General features: G+C 40.6%; 2 protein-coding genes across 8 annotated transcripts in view; one reads left to right on the forward strand and one right to left on the reverse strand.

Moving 5' to 3' along the window:
* Positions 1-13: 13 nt before the first annotated feature.
* Positions 14-10911, forward strand: pex1 (peroxisomal biogenesis factor 1). 2 transcript variants are annotated; one of them, XM_046417620.1, is made up of 24 exons: positions 14-265; positions 1143-1289; positions 1453-1536; positions 2108-2222; positions 2528-3219; positions 3349-3468; positions 3610-3730; positions 3905-4011; positions 4098-4183; positions 4279-4411; positions 4630-4726; positions 4806-4976; positions 5132-5286; positions 5378-5564; positions 5649-5815; positions 6710-6844; positions 6956-7020; positions 7175-7317; positions 7608-7711; positions 7907-8083; positions 8512-8727; positions 9694-9879; positions 10004-10134; positions 10627-10911. In XM_046417620.1, the coding sequence occupies exons 1-24, from the start codon at positions 158-160 to the stop codon at positions 10706-10708; spliced, it is 3729 nt and encodes a 1242-aa protein (XP_046273576.1). In that variant the 5' UTR covers positions 14-157; the 3' UTR covers positions 10709-10911. The 2 variants fall into 2 exon arrangements, with proteins under 2 accessions (XP_046273576.1, XP_046273575.1); XM_046417619.1 differs by having other exon boundaries at positions 15-265; positions 8512-8754.
* A 6406-nt stretch (positions 10912-17317) lies between these two features.
* elmo1 (engulfment and cell motility 1 (ced-12 homolog, C. elegans)) overlaps positions 17318-19433 on the reverse strand; it is a 95489-nt gene continuing 93373 nt past the window's right edge. For all 6 annotated transcript variants that reach the window (XM_046416679.1, XM_046416681.1, XM_046416682.1 and 3 more), the window contains one exon: positions 17318-18808. In XM_046416679.1, the coding sequence (XP_046272635.1) occupies positions 18608-18808 (201 nt within the window). In that variant the 3' untranslated portion in view covers positions 17318-18607. The remainder of the gene's footprint in view (positions 18809-19433) is intronic.

The raw sequence follows: 19433 nt of genomic DNA on the forward strand, positions 1-19433 counted from the left end.
TATCTTATTTTGAAAATTGTCCAGCTCAGTATCAACTACTTTGGTCTGGCTGCGCAAATGAAGAGCACATCGATTAACTATGAGTTGGTTTCACAATCTAATGTTAGCAGAGCAACCTGCCATGCGTTTGCAAAGATAGTCCCGCTATGTGAAAATTATGTTCAGTAATCAGGGCATTCAACCCGTAACGGTTGTTTTTAACAACACAAAGAACTGCTTTCTTCATCTTCCCTCGAAGTTGACGTCGCATCTCTCCCTAAACGAGGTAAGTTAGCTTAGCTAGCTATCCAAGTGTCAGTGTCAGCTGCAGGTTAGTTTGGTGAAACAACGCTCAAGCAAAAACAGTGGCTTGACTGCGAAAATGGCGTTTCTTGCATTTTAATTTTGTTTTAGTTGTTGCTGTAAATATGAGACTTTCTAGCCAAACGTAGATTTGTTTTTTTTATAATTTTTATTGACCCTTCCGAAGACGTCTTCTGACAGACCTGTTAGAGGATTTGACACAGTTATGTCAGCCAGAATGCATACCTCAACATAAAGAGACCGGGGAGAGTTGAGGAGTGTCAGCAGACCCTAAATGGGAGATTTAATCCATGTGTTTTCTGCTGGGATTTAATAATAATTCAGATAAGAGTAACCAGTAAGCATTATCGGAAACTTCTATAACCTGTGCTGTAGTAGTTAATCTTTTCCGCTGTTATTCCTTTCTGTAGTAGTTCCCCTGCAGTCTCACATGGTGGTGACAAAACTTTACATTTTAGATGGAAAAGGATATTGAGCAAATGCCAGCGCATTCTTATAAATTACTAATGGTCTTGTATCGGTGTGATCTTTGAGCATCTTTATAAATCCATTGAGCGCACCATGTTGCAAATGATGATTTGTGATAATTTGTGATATAATAGAGTGTATTGCGTGAGTCTTTGTTCTGTTTGGCCAGTTGTTGTGGAAAAATATTGGCTCAACCCAGTTCGACATCTTCATACTGGAATCAAAGTTACATTTGCTCTGTTACTCATTGTTAGTCTAAGCTATGTTAAATGAGTAGAACCTGTTCTACTGTAGAAAAAGGAGAATGATTATAATAAAGTTTCATAGATAATGAAAATTACAGCAATCTGACTTTGCACATCTGTGTTCAGAACCAGGCTTTGGAGTTGTCCTGGGGCCATGGACCTCCAGTTTTCCTCAGCTGGACTCACAGCAGAACCTCCTCCAGCCTGGACAGCCATAAGGTGGAGCTGTGTCGACAGCTGGGAGAAAAGCTGGGCCTGAAAGACGGGGAGCAGGTATGACTCCACAGTGAGCAATTTGTCAAGTGCTCTTTTTCATACTTGAATGCTCCATAATGGCACCTTCTGGCATTCTTTTTTCAGATTAAAGAAAGTGTCAGTTACTCGTTAGACTGACCAGGTGTTTGTATTGACTCACTGTTTGTGTGGTTTCCCTCAGGGTTTTCTGAGACCATGTCACCAGGTCTCATCAGTACATCAAGTGTTTGTGGAGCCTCTGACATCTGATGACTGGGAAATCTTGGTGGGTGTATAATCTTTAATCTATAATCTTTGGTCAAATAAAAGTACAGTGCCTTAGTGAATTTTACTCAAGTTAAAATAAAACTGCTTGTGTAAGAATATCTTGAGATAGAAGTTAAAAGTAAGTCTGTTAAAATATAAGCTATGTTTTACAGATAATAATGTTGTATGATAGAACTGTTAAATCAAAGAACAGATTTGGGCTACAAAATACTTAATATGTCAGCCCATACATTTCATATAACAGAACAACATCTCAGGGTTCAAACCAGAAATAATTCCCTTCTCTATAGACGGCGCTTTGAAGCCTTGTGGGTACAAATGAATAAATATACAAGTGCCTTTCTTACTGTAGCATTGCAATAAAATAAACATAGAAAGGACAAAAATGACCAACAATAAATAAAAAGAGCTTTGAACACTGCAGGGGGTACAACAAGCATTGGCAAGAAAGATACAGATATTAAATAACCGGCCTTCCACTACAAAGGAATACACCTGGGATAGATTTGTGACCCAAAACCACATCAATCAATATTTTATCATCTTTTTTCTGTGACTCACACCCCCAGGAGCTCCACAGTGCAGCACTGGAGCAGCAGCTGCTCGATCAGATCAGAGTGGTTTTCCAAGATGCTGTGTTTCCTGTGTGGGTGGACAACCACACAGCCATCTACATCCAAATAGGTTAGAGCTAATTCAATAATAATTACTTTCTTCTATTGCAAATAGTCTTTGAAGTCTCCCTTGTATTTTTTCTAAACTGAGGAATTCATTGGGAGAAAGATATAAAATATGCACTCTGATGTTTGTATAGATTGTGCCAGTGTTCTAAAAGATACATGAAGACTCAAACTTTAATGTACCATCATGTAATTATCTTAAGACATTGTGTGGTTCTATGATTTAAACTACTTAAATATAAACGTATATGTTATGTTCATATCCAGGGACAGTATCCATGACCACAATATGCTTTTAACTCTGTGCAGCATCACTTTCACCGTCTGTGCCCTATGGCCGCCTGGAGCAGTTCACAGAACTAGTTGTCTCTCCTAAGAATCACACTGGAATTGGCAGCCTCACTGGTAGTGCAGTGAGAGCAACAGAGAAGCACAATTTTCACAGAAAGGAAGATATGGATTGTTCTTCCCCCTCAGGACCGCGATTAGAAGCTACATCTCCCATTCCTCAAAGCCACCAGTGGGGAGGCATAACTGACCTGACGAGCCTGCTACGCTGTATTATAAAGGGTACTTATGACCCAGTGAAAGAGCCTCCACCTGTACCCAACATTCCTGCCCTCTTCACTGACTCTGTCTACAGGGTGTGTGGTGCACCTCCAGGCTCTCTTTGCACTATAAGCCAAGTTGCAACTGGCATTATTCACTTATTTCCTCTGAGCCATTGGTCAAATGCTGGGCTAAGTGGAGGTCAGTGTCCGGTGACTTATGGCCTGCTCTCCAAGATTCCCTCTCCTAAAGAAGCGAGGGACAGAGCCAAGCAGGCCATGGAGAAAAAGAAGAACACAGGAGTTACTAATGCTGATGCCATTGCGGATGGAGGCGAGCAGACGAAAGAAGGGGAGGCCATGGTGATCAAGGTGGTGTGCCATGGTACCGAGGAGCTTTCAGGCAAGGAAAGACGTCACAGCAAGGGAGAGATCCATAGTGGAAGAGTGTGGGTGAGTATGCTGTCTAACAGAGGAAGAGGTGATTCATTTTTCCACCCCAACCTAAGATTAACTAACTACTGTAACTCAGTCCTCTGTTTCTTTTATGCTGTCATATGACTTATAATTTGTGACTTGCAGATCCCTCCACCCCTGGCCGTGAGGTTGAATATCATCCCATATTCAACAGTTAGAATCAAGCCAGTCAAATCAACTATCAAAGTAGCCTACTCTATTTGCCTACAGCCCCTGAAAGGACTGGTGAGTGTTAGAGTAGCCATATGTGGTTACAGCGTGGTACAAAGAGATTTGTTAAAATTTGATTTATTAAACTGTATCGCTAAATTGTCAAATCTCTGTCTTGGCCTTATGTCCATGTGATCTTTGACATTTTTGCCTCAGCCTGAGGAAGATGATGAAGAGATACAGACAGCTTTTCTTGGTTGGCTGCACACTCAGAGTCATGATCCTTTAGCCTGTCTGACTCCACGGTCTGGCAACATCCTCCTACATGGAACAGATGGTAGTTCATTCTTCTTTTAAAAGTTATTTTACAAATTTTCTGATGACAGTACAATAAAATTGCCAATACTGAATACTGATTACAAAAGAGGCTAAAAATCACACAATGTGTAATTTTAATTATTGTGTTTTCTGCAATAAAACATCACTGTTCTCTTGCCTTTTTTATTCATAGAAAAGTTAGAGTTTGCTTTAACTGTGCTGAAACCAGAAGCAGAGAATGACCCTCCAGATCAGCTGTTTCTATTAGCACTTGCTGTCATCCGAAAGGAAGACATACAGGTAAAAGCACACGTCATGTAAATTGCCTGATTAAACATTTTGCTGAAAAAAAAAAAAAAACTCACACTTGCCACTGTCCTCCACAGATAAACAGAGAGCCAGTGGCCATGCCAGCTATGAAATCTGCAGCTGAAATGCCCAAACCAGAGCTTCCCTCGCTCAGTATTCTTGGGTAAGCATGTAGCATTTTGTGCGTGTGTGGTTTAAACAACGACTTCCTCCTGCATTCATTTCTCCTGTAACTCTCACTCTTTGGTCTTTCCCCAGTGGAATCGATGAGCTCAGTAGGACTGGATTTGAGTTCATCTCTCACAGCCTTCTGGGTAGTCCCCTCTCACGAGAGCTTGGTACCACTGGACGGGGTCTCCGAGGAGGAGCTCTCCTCATCACTGGTGCTAAGGTATCAGTTTACATAACCATAACTGTAATAATAATAATAATGTTCACAGTCAGATATTTCCACACAGAGGGTAAATTAAAATAAACTTAAACAAGATTTTTTTAAGAAGTGATATGTTGCACTGATTTTATCTGCACTACACAGCAATGAGCTATCTATTTAAATGTATTTTGTGGGGTATACTGTGTAACATGTTCTGTGTTGGTGTATCCTCACAGGGAAGTGGAAAGAGCACTCTATCCCGAGCCCTCTGCGGAAGAGCTAGAGAACATCTGGATGCACACGTTGATGTCGTGGACTGCAAAAAACTACAAGGTTAACAGATACTATTGATATTATTATCAAAGAAAACTAACTGAATGTATTTATCATAGAAATGGTCATTTTTCTTCAGGCAAAAGGGCTGAAACAGTGAGACAGATGCTGCAGGATGTTTTTGAACAGGCAGAGTGGAGGCAGCCTTCAGTTGTTCTTCTTGATGATTTGGACCATGTGACCGGGGCACCAGCCTCACCGGAACACGAGCATGGCCCTGAGGCACTGCTGCAGCAGCACATTGCACAGAGTAAACCATTAATTCTTTATTCTGTGTGTGTGGGGGTGGTGGGGTGGGGGGTGTTGGTGGTGGTGTCTGTTTTTTTTTTTTTGTTTTCATGTATGTAGTAAGAATTCTCACAGGCTTTGGTGATGATTCCTCTTATGGTATGTTTGTGGCTGCAGGTCTGAAGGATGTGGTGGATGAGGTGGTGGTTCACTCCAGCCTGGTGTGTCTTATTATCACCAGCCAGAGTGAGCATTCCCTCCACCCCTCCCTGACTGAGGTGCAGGGGTCCCACTTCATCCAGGGCTTTGTACACATCCAGCCACCGGACCAGGTCAACACACAAATGCACACACAGACCTGGACACGCTGGTAAAGGTAAAGAGAAGAAAACTAACAGCTGTCTTGTCTGCTATTGTTTGTAGGCTCAACGAGCAGAAATCCTGCGTCATCTGATCCTTAGAAAAACCAGCCTATTGGAGGAGACCTTACAGACTCTAGACCTGGCAGCTGTATCCAAGGAGACGGAGGGATACACACCCCAAGACTTAGTACTACTGCTGGAGCGGGCTGTTCATGCCAACACTGTACAAAGAGGACACAATGACCAGGGTACTTAAGACTTTGCTTACTGCAGTTCTAAAACAATAGAATTCATAATAAAGTTTTGTGTTATTTACTGTCACTTTCTCTCAGGTGTGTGTCTGTCTGCAAGCGACTTCATACAGGCTCTCAAGGGATTTACACCTCCCTCGCTGTGGGGTGTAGACCTCCATATGCCAAGTGGAGTTGGCCTGGAGAGGGTTGGGGGCTTGAGGGAGGTGCGACAGCAGCTAATGGACACCATACTGCTTCCTGCTAAGGTCAGTGTGACTAATCACAAGATGTGTTTTCAACCAGTCAGCTCCACTGTGCCATACAGGAGGAGAAACGGTACAATTGAACAATGTAATGACAACATTTAACTGCATTTAACATCAATAATCAATTTAACATCATAAGTGAAATTGATTGTTGTAAAGAGAAGCTGTTAAAAATCTTGACACAAGTGGAAGTGATATCAGTCAAGTAAACAGAAAATCCCCCAAAAAATCAAAACACTAATTGATTTTAATCATATTGAAATGATAAAGTTGATTATCTTCACCCCATTCAATTTCAAAGCCAGTGAATTGATCAGTTTCAGGTCTAATATTCAGTTTCATCCAGAACAGGAAGCCAGTTTTGAATCTCTTTGCTTTGGGATTCAGCAAATCATTTTCCAATTTGTAAACTATTTTTTTGTTTCAACATAATTTCATTGTCTTTTTTTTCACTGAGAGTTAGTGTGCACTCAGCAACTGTACAGTTATTAGAAAACACACTAGGTTGTCTGGCGATTGGATGATTTGATCTGATCTATTTTTATCATGTAATTTGTGATGCTGCCAGCCCTCATAGTCTTCAATCTCTCTGCTGCTGTTTTTCTTTTTCCAAACCCATGAGCAGCTCCTGGAAATTGAGGTCTTCAGGGCAGAGTATACCAACAGTTTAATGTACGAGTCTTAGAACACAAGAAGAAAGTACATTTCTGACGGAGGATTAGCTGGTGATGGAAATTTTAAAATAAAAATTGTGTTTATTCCCTGTTTAGTGTCATAGCACCATATTGGCCAAATTATATTTATTCCTGATTAAAATTAGATTAGACTGTTAAGGTATAAAATACACAAATGTAAACTTTTCATAAGTGATTGTGGCTCTTTGGTGTGTTGCAGTATCCCATCCTGTTCTCCAATCTTCCTATCCGCCATCGCTCAGGAGTATTACTGTATGGAGCTCCTGGTACAGGGAAGACACTGCTGGCCAGAGCTGTGGCCAGAGAAAGTGGTATGAACTTCATCAGCATCAAGGTAGGCTGGGCTTTGGCTGTGACAGTCAAAAAAAAGTTCAACATCTGTGTGTGTGTGTGTTAATCAGAGCACCGTGCATCTTCAGTGACGCAGGATATTTTATCTCTCTAGGGACCTGAACTTCTGAGTAAGTACATTGGAGCTAGTGAGCAGGGAGTCCGTGATGTCTTTCAGAGGTTAGTGAATATTTATACTCTGGCACTTTTTTGTGACTCAAGCCAGACCTTTATTGTTGCTAGTTATAATGAGTGACATTAAATATGTAGAGGAATTGCAAGCTCCACTAACAGCTATTCATGGAAACGGAATAATTTCATCTGTTCGCTCCAGGGCACAAGCTGCCAAGCCGTGCATCCTGTTCTTTGATGAGTTTGACTCTCTGGCCCCCAGGAGGGGCCACGACAGCACGGGCGTCACCGACCGCGTAGTCAACCAGCTTCTTACCCAACTGGATGGGGTTGAGGGACTGCAGGGTAGGTGACACAGCAGTTTAAAATAATCTGAGGAAATGTGTTAGTTGAGAAGAGAAATGCAAAGATAGCTGCTGGTTTGCTTAGCATTCAGACTGGAAACAGCTTGACTGGCTCTGTCCACTTTCCCCAAGGACACAGCTCCAGGTTCATATTTATCAGAGAGGTATAACAGTGGTATTTATCTTCTCATCAAAATCTCTACAAGAAAGTGAATATGCTCACAGGTATTTTCCAAAATTACACAACATTTCTTTTATTTAAACACATAATAACAGTATTTCACGTTGTAGGTGTATACGTGCTTGCAGCCACCAGCCGTCCAGATCTGATTGACCCAGCCCTGCTGAGACCTGGTCGACTGGATAAGTCCCTCTACTGCCCTCCTCCTGACCTGGTCTGTTGAGTTACAATCAGTCCATCACTTCCAATCATTATTTTTTAATCACACTTTTAACAGGATAATACTTAATACTGTGATTTAGAAGTGTGTATGTGCAGAAATCTTTAAAAGAAACAAAATTAATGTGCCAAGTTAAATGTCCTTCCTATTAAATGTAACGAACTGTGGCCTCCCCTGTCACATTTTCAGGAGGCTCGTGTGGAGATCCTCAAGGCTCTGAGTGCTGGTATGGCCCTAGCTGCTGATGTGGACCTGGAGCAGCTGGCGGCAGTGACGGAACAGTTCACCGGGGCTGACCTGAAGGCCCTGCTCTACAACGCCCAGCTGGAGGCTGTCCACAACAGCCTGGGCTCCAGCACAACACATGTAAGTTATACTGTACTTAATAGACATGTCACTGAAGAGCTCATTTTGCTGAGATGGAGTTGCCTTGGGCTTGTAAAGCAGGAATGCAGGGAACTGTTAGCCTTATCATTCTTAAATTATGTATGAAGCAGCCAAGCAAAGTTTTTTTTGTCCCTTAAGGCGAATTAAATGAGGACTTCTGTATGCATCTCAGCATGTGTGAGTTGCTCTGCTTGTTATGCCATTATCAGTTTACAACATAATTCAAATTATCCCCAACCATATTGACAAGGATATGATTAAATAAGTTAAACAGATACCAGAGGCAGAATAAGAGACATCTAAGATATCTTAACCTGCAGTAACTCAGTGAAGCCATTTAGATTGCTCACATATTTTGGTGTACTTGTGTATCTAAACTTTGATCTCTGCTTCTGGGTGATAATCAGGAGCTGACCTCGGGCTCAGAAAGCGACATGAGCCTGTCCTCCATGATCTTCCTGAACAACAGCAGTGGCTCAGATGACTCGGTGGGGGATGGGGATGCAGGTGTGGGGCTGGACCAGTCTGTGGGTCTTATGGAACCCAGTGATCTTCATGTAGAAGACGAAAATCATTGTGGGAATGTCTGGAGACTCTACTTTGGAAGCTCTTACGAGTCAGAGGAGGGGAATTCACCGATTTCAGGACTGGTGAGCAGTCTCTTTTATTATGATTATAGTTAACCAGCACATTAGTCAGCAACAACCAAAAGGTAAATGAACCAACAAGTTGGTCTGAAACCTGATCCCATCCTTGTGCTGTTCATACACCACATTTAATATAACTTCCCTTAAGGCACTACAAGTCAATAAGGAGAGCACAGATTTCACTGTGTAATCTGTTGAGCTGAGTTGGAACATGCTTTGGCAACTTTTCACCTTATTTAAAGGAATAGCTCAACGTTTTTGGAAAATATGTTTGTTTGCTTCGTATCTAAGAGTGAGACAAAAGGCTTGATAATGGAATCATGTCTGTGTGTTAGCTATAGAGCTGTATTCAGAATGTGTTTAGCGTCGCATAGCACAAAGACTGCAGGCAGGGTGAAGCAGCTACACTTCAGGCGCCTCTGAAATTCACTGATTAGACCACTGACACTGTGATGGGCTGAATGTATATATTTAACATGCTTTTTTGTTTGTTTCTTATGTACAAAAAGCACATAACTGAGTGAGCACATAACTGACTGTGAAATAACAACTTGTCCCTTTTACAAAATTTTAGAGGTTCAGTCAGTATTACAAGTCTTACTACATGTACATTTGAACAGAGCAAGTCTTTCCGTTTCCATGTGCTTCCTTGTCTTTATGTTAAACTAGGTCAAACGTTCCTTAACTCTACCTCTGTACCTGATTGATATCAATCTTCTCACATGTTTCTCACATTTATACAAACTTTTGTGATGCGATGTTTCTATTCAAGCTATTGAGCACATCTGGCCCAAGTAGTGAACAAGTAAAGATATTCACCTGCATTGCATCGACACAAGCTTCTGTGATTCTGTTATCCTGAATGCAGTGATGTGATTCAGTGCTTTAGAAACTTACTTCTCTTACAATTTTTGCATCTGTTTTCTCTAATGCTTCTCCCAGTGCACCTCCGGACCCAACTCTGTGACCCATGACTTTACAAGGGCGTCGGTCCGTGACCCCGGCGGCTCAGTCCCACCTGCCTACATGTCCTCTGTCCAAAGTGGGTATGAAGAGCTCAGCCAGGAGCAGCTGGGTCGTCTACAACAAGATATTAATAACATCAAGAACAGCTACAGGAGAGCCAATGTAAGAGACAACAGTGGACAAGAAAATACTAAAATGCTGCTGTATTCTGATTATTTTGTTTTTACTGCTTTCTAAAAGGCTCTATTCAATGCTAAGGTGTGTGTGTGTGTGTGTGTGCATGCAGGAGGATTGTGTCCGGGTACATTCATCCTCCAGCCAGCCTGGTCTGTTGCTGTGTCCGGCTCACGTGAACTCGGCCCTGGCTGCGACCAGACCATCTCTCAGCAAAGCCGACTGGAACAGATACACAAAACTGTGAGTATGAGGACACAAGGCTGGACTGCACTGCAACAGTCACAGCTTTTGTCAGAAAAGGTCTTTAATAGTTTCAATTGGTGGCATATAATGAGGCATGTAAAGTCTCGCCTACAGGAGGAAAGGAAAAACTTTTGACTAATTGTGTTTCAAAGCTGTCACCAAGTGGCAGTAATAGAGCAATATGAGTCTTTATTAGAATCATTCTAACAATATTCAGCATTTCCTTTCAAGTTGAATGACTATATTGTATCGTTTTGTGAAATCACTGGAATTACAGCTGAGGTAAAGGAGAATTTATAGCTGCTGACTCATCTCTCAACTGTAACAATATCTTACAGATGGACAAATGTTGTAGATTCTTCCTTGTGTTGAATTGATCTTTCAGATCTGGTCTTTGGTATTTTATAGTCTTTTGTGATTGTTTTAGATATTACTTATATACAGTTATTACATACATATATTGTTTTAATACATATTTTTTTATTTAAGGTATGAAGCGTTTGGTGCAGGAGGCGGAAAATCTCTTCACTCAGTCACACTTAAACCTGGACAGCGTGTGACTTTAGCTTGATCAGACTTTGCACACCTAATTTTTTGTTTTGTTGTCAATAAATAGTAACTTCTGTATGATGCCTTTATAATTTAACAATCGGTGGAATTTAACAGACTTGATTTTGAACATTTATCTACTTAAAATGTAGTTACTGTACATATGTATAATGAATATAAATTATGTAATTGTTAAAAATAAAACATGAAATTTGTACAATCCTGCCTTACTTTTGTTTTTGTTATTTTCTGTTTATAGCCACTAGATGGAGACAATATTTATTTTATTTTATGAAAATATCTTAAAGTGTGCTTGGTTAGTGCAACCCCAATTTTTTTTAACTTCTTGTCCTCTTTTTTTTCAGATTTAGTTTGGAACTTAAATAATATTCAGCTTTACTAGCATTGTATGGTATGGTTTGAGTGAATTATTTAGATCGTTAAAGGTCACACCCACACAGGTGTTTCCACTAATGCTAATTCATTCAATCTAGTTTATTTACATAGCCCCAAATCACAACAAAAGTTGTCTCATGACACTTTCTTTCAGGTGTAAGGTAACCTGAGATGTAATGCAGTCTGTACACTCCTCCAACAGAGCTGACAAGATGTCTAAGGTGAAAACATCTGTGAGGTGTTTTTACAATTACTAATATGTATACATCCACTAATGAAGGTTCAGATAATGTAAAATAATCATTATGCATAATATTAATATTTCTTACACTGATGCTAATTTTTATTTTATTATTAAACTGTTTTATTTCATTATTAAACTGTATAGTCAGATTATGAAATGCTGTGTTTAAAAAATTATTTTCCATATGTAGCAAACCATGTACACAAACCATAACTCATTCTTTTGCAAAACTAAAGCATGCAATAGACATAACCCACAACAGCCGATGACAAAGCACTTTGAAGACTTTAAAGTCTGAACGGAGACAAACTTATTAAATATTGATCTGACTGCCTTTACAGTCAGCCTTAAGTGCTCTACATCACCCACCTCATCTGCAAAAGCTTTTTGAACATTGGTCACAGTGTTTAAACTTGCACTTTTTTTAAACAACTGAAGCAAGCAATATTTAAATAGAGAATATGCACCAGGCTAACCCATATTTGAGAGAAGAGGAAGAAAACATATTAAAGATCTTCCATGGTTTTAAACCTTTAGAGCAGAAACTTCTTACAGGTCCTGTATCTCACTAACTCTTGACTGAAGGCTCCTGTGGCAACTTAAACAGTTGAGAGTCTTACCTGAGATTGTAACAGTAATCTTCAGCCTTGGCCGTTACAGCAAACCATCTTGACAGTATTTTCCTGTTGAAGAGCCATGCCTGCTGCCATCCTACACACATTGGCAGGTTCTACAGCAGTAAATATAGACACACTGGGCTGGATTTGGCTTGCATTAGGCTTGTGTCTGTCCCACTCGATGTAGCATAATAAAGGGACCCAGTAGGAAACATTTTTCCCTCTTTTCACTGATTGATCTATTAGTGTCACTCCTTTCTCACGCACCTGTGATAAGACAAACATGAAGAATTGTTACTCCTGGAAATTCTTTCTAAAATACAAAACAGACAGAGGATGAAACAAACATAACTTTTGTGAATTTGATAAAGTTTCTGTCTCATGGGATTGTCTGGTGGCCTGATTTCTACCATGCAACAATAATACTGATTATGTCATGATTATTGATGACTTTATGGGAAACTCTGCTTGTCGTCTCCAGGGCAGTCAGACCGGAGAGACATCTAGGGAGCAGAACCAATTAGGAGGGTGCAGAACCCGTCAGGTCACCTGGTTGGAGGAGAGTCCCTCTACCCATCGGGCATGTTCTATCATTTAGCGTGGCCTTAGGCAGGGCTGGCAGAGAGGAAATCTCAAAAATTTATCAGGGCATCAGATAAATATCCCATGTGGTTCTCAGTGCGCCATTATCCATCTTTTATTTGCCCCACATGCCTTCTGTACCACAGCCCAACACCCCCAAACATATGGTGACTTTTGAAAAACTCAGGAGCAATTACAGGAGTAAACCTTGTGGTCCAAAAACAGACACCTGAGGCAAAGTTCAGCTCATTTGTTGCCACATTAAAAAGTGTGCTCTTCAAAGCTATCCTGAGTGATTCATGAGCCCCGGTTTACAACAAAGCACCCGTCCATTTTACAACATCAAGAGGTGTCAACCTTCACCAGAATTAGATCCTGAGTGCCACAGAGGAGAACAGAAGACTTGTGCGTGACATGTTCACTTGCTGAGACTGCTTTTCACCAAAATAGAACAAAAGATTTTGTGTGTATGTGTGTTAAAGTGGAAGCAGAGGAGAGATGAGGGTGGTTTAGTGACATAAAGAGGATATCAAAAAAGAAAATTTCATGCTGGGGTTTGACTAATATGTATATGTTTTAGAAAAATAAAGAGCTAGGCAGAGACGACAGGTGACTGTGGGACCGTTTTGTCTCTGTTAGGTTTTGTTTCTTTTTGACAGTTATGTTTCCTGGCATGCGGGAATATGATAAAAGGTGTAAAAAAAGTAAGGCATTTGAGAAATACAAACACCATTGTTCCTTAGAATAATTAGAAGACGACCACAAGTTCTGGATGAAGTATTTCCCCAGTTCACACAGTTTTTTGATATGTACTTTTCTGACATCTTATTCAAACTTTGACAGCATGGAAATACTTATTTAACAGTTATTACTGAATTGCTTGGGGAGCTTGGTGTCACAGCTTTCAAGTGAGGAAGGAAGGAGGAAGGAAGTAAAACACTAAAAGTGCAGTAAAAGTGCTCGGAAAAAATAACACAAGTGATATGACTGAAAGCGCCAGAGTAGCTACTCAACAGACCTTGTGCTTTGTCAGACCTTGTGCTGTCAAAAACAAGGTCAAAAATAAACTTTGATCACTTGAGTTTTGTCTCTGTTGAGCTTTAGTATATATAAACTGTTGATTCATACAAACTTGATCAAGTCTAATCTTCTACAACAGCTTTTCAGTCATGCACTGTGATTGCATCTTGGCAGATTGTTTCGCTTGCAGCCTATTAGAAATGCATTAGTTCTGGTGTGCTTGTAAAAGTCTTGTAAACACTGACTGACAACAGCAGTGTCTTCAATCAATCAATCTCGACACCAACACTCGTGTAGATAAGACTTCCAGATTCATCACTGAGATAGGTGAGATTAAACAACTGCCGGGGTGGCCATGGAAATCGGTCGCAGAGTCGTACCCATTTATCTAAATCACACTTTCCCACTCTGTCTTTGATTAACCTTTGTCCGGATTAATCCAACCCTGCTGACCCTGGCCCCGAGCCCCAGGTGCTGCAGCCACTGCTACTCTAACTACCAGCTGTAGGGTTAAGCTCTTAACAAGCAACAAGTTAAACAAGTATGGTACCTGTTTTTGGGTTTTACTCATTTAGTTTACTCACCCAAACATCATAAGAATATAAAACATGCAGTAAAGTAATAGCAGGCTCTTTAGGCATTATTTATTATGAGTCAAGACTAAAAAACTCTGCTTTATCAGGACAGTGGGTGTAGTTTAATTAAATATGCTGAGCAGTGGCCCAGTACCATAGCAAACAATAATTCAGCTGTCAACAGATTTTGATTCAAATGTTGCTAAACCCATGACACTGAGAGTATGAAGCATAGTATAAATTCCCTGTTAATAACCCTGTATACATTGTGCACCCCAATTCATGACATTACGTGAGTCCTGCTCCCCTCATAACAGTGGGAAGAGATCAGACAAAACAGCAAGATCTAAAGGTTTCCAGAACCTTTCCTGCGTCTTCTCTATTTTATTTAGAAAGACACAAATATTTGTGTATCTGATCTATTAGGGCTTAAATCTGAGTTATTGATCAATAACTCTCTGCTCTATCCATACTCATTAGAAACTGCTGCACTCAGTTTTGTTCAGTCTGCTCCACACTGACCGATGATTCATGCTCTCAGGTCAGGTGAATAGTAATGTACAGGGGATACAGACCTGTCACTCCAGTAATCAATGTGATCAGTGTAGCAGAGCTCCTGTCTGTGGCCTCGGGTGGGTCTGCATTGGACAAATGTCTCCAGTGATGAGAGACTGCGTGAGAACAAGCTGAGAAAACAAGTCAATACAAATGATGAGCAGGAAAACTTAGAATAGCTCTCGCACACTTTTCCTCTCTGCCCTTTTGTCACCATTAGGTTTGTGATTTACTCAGGGAAGATAACATTTTGTCAATAAAACCCTTCAGCAACAACAGCACTATGGCATCACATTCAGTAACAAAAGCAGAGAAATAGCAAGTATAGTTCGTTTGGTCATTTAGGTTTCACTTCATCCTTCTATACTTTGAAGACACTTTGATGATGCAGCATATCTTCAAATGTTCACAAGCTCTACGGCTGACACATTTGGCTGTCACCTCAGAACGGAAGTGCATTAAACTTAATAGAGTGCTCACACTCACACAAAAATGAGACAGAGGATTGGATAATCCACAGACCAGTGGAACTATTGCCTCAGCATGAAGTGATCTTTGTTTGTGTTTATGGCTGATGTGACCCTACAAACACTATGTAATGGACATTAATGAGGGTAGAAGGCAGACAAGTCTGGATGCTGCGCCAACTCGTCTGAGAGCCTGATCAGGAGGAGTGCGTGCACATATTATCAGTTCCAGCCTTAATCTGATTTGATTAGTGTGTACTGATGGATGAAGAGAGGAGCTGCATCCTGCTGGCTGCAGGCCTCCGGCTGCTGTCACAAACAGTCTGCGAGTTGCTCTTGTAATGAGGCCAACCGAGTCCTTTTCTCTCCTGGATTTCACAGGCGAGCGTGCATCGAAACACACAAAAACACGGCAATGAGCACCTCAGGCAATCAAGATATGGTAGGTACACAAAAATAGCTACTTTGCTAGATTGTTTTCTGCAGCAGCCAGGAGTATGCAAACACACGCACACATATAGTGATAACTGATACTGTTAAACCTGGGTTTGAGCTGGTTTCAGACAAATCTGGAGCGATATCTCAATAAAAGCAAAAAAAAGTGGACGAAATAATACCATAATAAAACACCTTACATTGTAGTAGTCCCACAGTTTTTGATAGTTTCAGTCACTCTTCCTGTCTGTCTGATGACGCATGAGGCCATAGTCTGTCTTGCCTGATCAAAATGTTGATGTTTCAATTGGCTGAGGATATGAGGCTGAGAATCAGAATCAGAATAAAACAAATTCCTATTCAGTGCAGGCTTTTTATTGCGAGTTGTTTCTGTTGTTTTGTCCACACGCATTTGTCTGATCTCCCACAAGCTTTTCCTCTGTCTTTGTCCCTCTCCATTGTTTTTGCTTGCTAACAAGCAGCTAATAGAGTTTCATCAGCTCCAGTGAGTAATCCACTTCACAGGCCAGCTCTGCTTGGCCAACACACCACAGCTTCACCCCCTCGAAGGACTGGAGCCATTTAAGTGTGACTGCCAAAACATCTGCATGCTGTGTGTGAGACACACTGGGAGTGTATGAGAGACTGGGTGGTAGGCAACAGAGAGTGTTTTTCTTTTTTGCCCCAGAGAGTGTGAGACAGATGCTGTCGGGCTCTGACTTACATTTCTAATGAGCACAGGGGTATCATCTTCCCCGTGAAGACGGAGCCCAGTGGAGGGTCCTGTGCTGGGTGCTGGATAGAGCCGTCAAGCAGGAAATGGTGTCACACTCGAAGGAGTAAGGCACTGCTACCACCTATGTGTAGGGAAATAAATATCCTGTGACACAGCCAGACATGTAATGGGAAAACCCAGGCAGCAAAACCAAGGACGCACACTCGAAAAGGCAAACAGGGCCGAAACATTTGAAACAATGGTAGATCCTTACTCAGAATGGGTCATAAATCATATCAGTGTTTGAAAGATTGTTTTTCACATTAACACATTAATTTCCTCAAGTGCCATCATGTTTTGTCTGGGTCCGTTGAGAGAGGCAGCAGCTCAGAGGACACCTGCAGACAATCCAAGCTGGACAGGAGGAGATGAACCTGCAGTCTCTGGAGGAGGAGATTATGATGATAGGATGGTGGAGGAGCCGTGCCACTGTGCACAATACCTCTCACCCACCTGACCACGAGGTGTGTATGATAAGCAGTGGTGGATTAAAGTATTCAGATGCTTTAATTGGGTAAAAATATTTAGATATAATCAGAAAAGTATTAAAAGCAAACCAAGGCAGAAAATTGGCCCCTGTGAGTGTTATACTATTATATAAATGATACTAACAGAACATAAGACAGTTGTGGAGTTTCTATTGTCTCACTATTCAAGTTGTTTCCTCCAATGCACCTCATTTAAGAGTGCAAAACATTTTTCAATCATCAATCAACTATTTATTTTCCTTCCAATGAAAGGCATTTTGTTTACTTAGTTTAGTATAACTGTTGTTAGCAGTAGATGAGGTCATTTCAGCATAGTCCACATTCACTGTAGATTCACTTTTTAGGCTTTACTTTTGTTGCACATTTGTTAAGATCTACAATAAAACCAAATTTATACATTGACTTGCTTAATCCAGGACAAATCTTTCATCTGCATGTTGAAAAGTTCATGAATGAAGAGAAGAACAGAAGGAAAAAGTAGTTACAGTTCTTAAATCTTTAATGTAAACAGCAGTTTTGAGGGGCTTTGAAAAATCCTAAAGGAAAAAAAAACATCTGAAGGTATTAAATAGGAAGGGGAAAATATATAAATCATACTAGAAATAACAACCATGATTTCTTTTTAAATTAAAAGGAAAAACACAAACTTTCAATTTGTGGCCATATAGTCCTGAATACACACAAAAAAGACAACTTCCCTTGTCCAAAACACTAACATCCTCTTTGTAATACCAACTACTTGGCAGTTTCACAATTTTAAAATCACTGAATTATGACCATTTTACAAATGATTAACAAAAAAAAAGCTCAAATATTGCTTAGGAATGTTGTGTACAGCAGTCAGTACAACGAAAGAGACTTAAATGAGGGAGAGACGAGTGTGCGTTCGTATGCATGTTTCACAATGATGGTTGTTTAGGGCTAAGCCACTGCGTAGGTGTGTAAGATATGCAATAAGCAGTGGTGGGATAGTAACATTAGATTATTTTAAAGAAGAAGAGGCTTTTACTGTAATACAGTGCCTTGATGTTGAGGATCGACTTACTTATTTTAACAGTCTTCAGTATATGTGTAGCAGGACAGAGCGGATATAAGAGATCATTTTCGTGAAATATTCTTCTTAAAATCTTTCTTTTAGCTTCTTGGGAAACATTTAGCTGCCACAAATACTGTAAGTGAGAACGTGACAGCAAATACTGCTGGAAAGCTGACGACAAAACACAAAACCCTGTCCCTCCCTGCTCCTGGACAACACAACCATCATCCCCTAACAAAAGCCCTGAGGAAAAAAACAATAAAGTAAACATAAGGAAAGACAACAAGAGAGCTGAATCAGATAGGGTTTCTAAGCATTTGTCTACGACAATCTCCAAGCAAAATGACAGCGGGCGCCTCAGTCGAGAAGAGGGATCAGTTTCAAAACATCAGACACAGGAAGAAAGTGAGGAAGAAGACGCAGGAGAACCAAACTACAGGCCAAACAAGGACTTCCTGGTTTCTCTTCTCCATGTCAACCTCATGACCCCGCGTCGACCCCGAGTCCCTCAAGTGCAGTGAGCCTATTAATATGCACCGTTCTCCCTCTCATAAAGGTCTAGCAAGAAGCAAGAGGAAAACAGTTCAATAAATCCTTTTTTTCTTTCAATCACAGTTAATTTTTTATATTATATGGTTTTATTTGTTTTTGTTCCAGTTTGTAAGAAAAATGGGATTGGTCCAGTGAGTACAGTAGGTGCTGGGTGGATCGGGGCTCATGGGGTTGTTTGTCTAATTACAGTCATAAACAAAGTCGTAGTTGCTGGGTTCTTTGGGAATTGGGGGCGGGGCCTCTGGAATCTGGATGTTCTCTAGATCCAAGAGGCGGAGCTTCATCTCCATGGAGAGGAGGGTGTCCATGTCAGATTTGGTGTAATCACTGGTCATCTCCTTGCCTAGGAGGGCGTTTAGACCATCGGTCCACACGCAGTACTGCAGAGCCACGAACAGAAAGAGAGGTCATAAACGTCCAAAATCCACAAACTATAATTAGGTGTGACACGTTTTCAAAGGGAGCTGCTGACTCCATCTGCTACAGAGACAAACCACCAGGAGAGGAAAGTTTGTACACTGTGACTCAGGAGAAACAAAGCAGGGACACCTTCTTCTCTCTTGTCCTCAATACAAGCTTCTATATATAAAAATATATCAGTTTCTGGATCAAAGCACCATCAAAATGATGAGAATGGTACTGGTAGAAAGTAACAGCATTAGATTTTTATGAACAATGTGTACTATTACAAAATATTTCCTTCTATTTGTTGCCAGACATTATAGTTGAGCTTTTTATTTTTAAAGTCTCAAATCAAGACAAGTCCAAGCTGAATGCAATTAGCGGTGCAATACTGGGTGATATGATGACATATAAATATATAAATAATCATTTATACCCATGTAGCCAAGCCTTAAATGGTGCTTTAGTTAATTATGGACAATACTGTGAATCAATAAAAAGTGTTTTATGGAAATGATGGGATTTTTCTCACTTGATTTTCCACAACTTTTCAAAGTCAGGATAAATATTAACATTGAAATATAAAGTTACACATACCACAAT

This window comes from Scatophagus argus, chromosome 17, assembly GCF_020382885.2.
Source record: "Scatophagus argus isolate fScaArg1 chromosome 17, fScaArg1.pri, whole genome shotgun sequence".
Taxonomy (NCBI): Eukaryota; Metazoa; Chordata; class Actinopteri; family Scatophagidae; genus Scatophagus; species Scatophagus argus.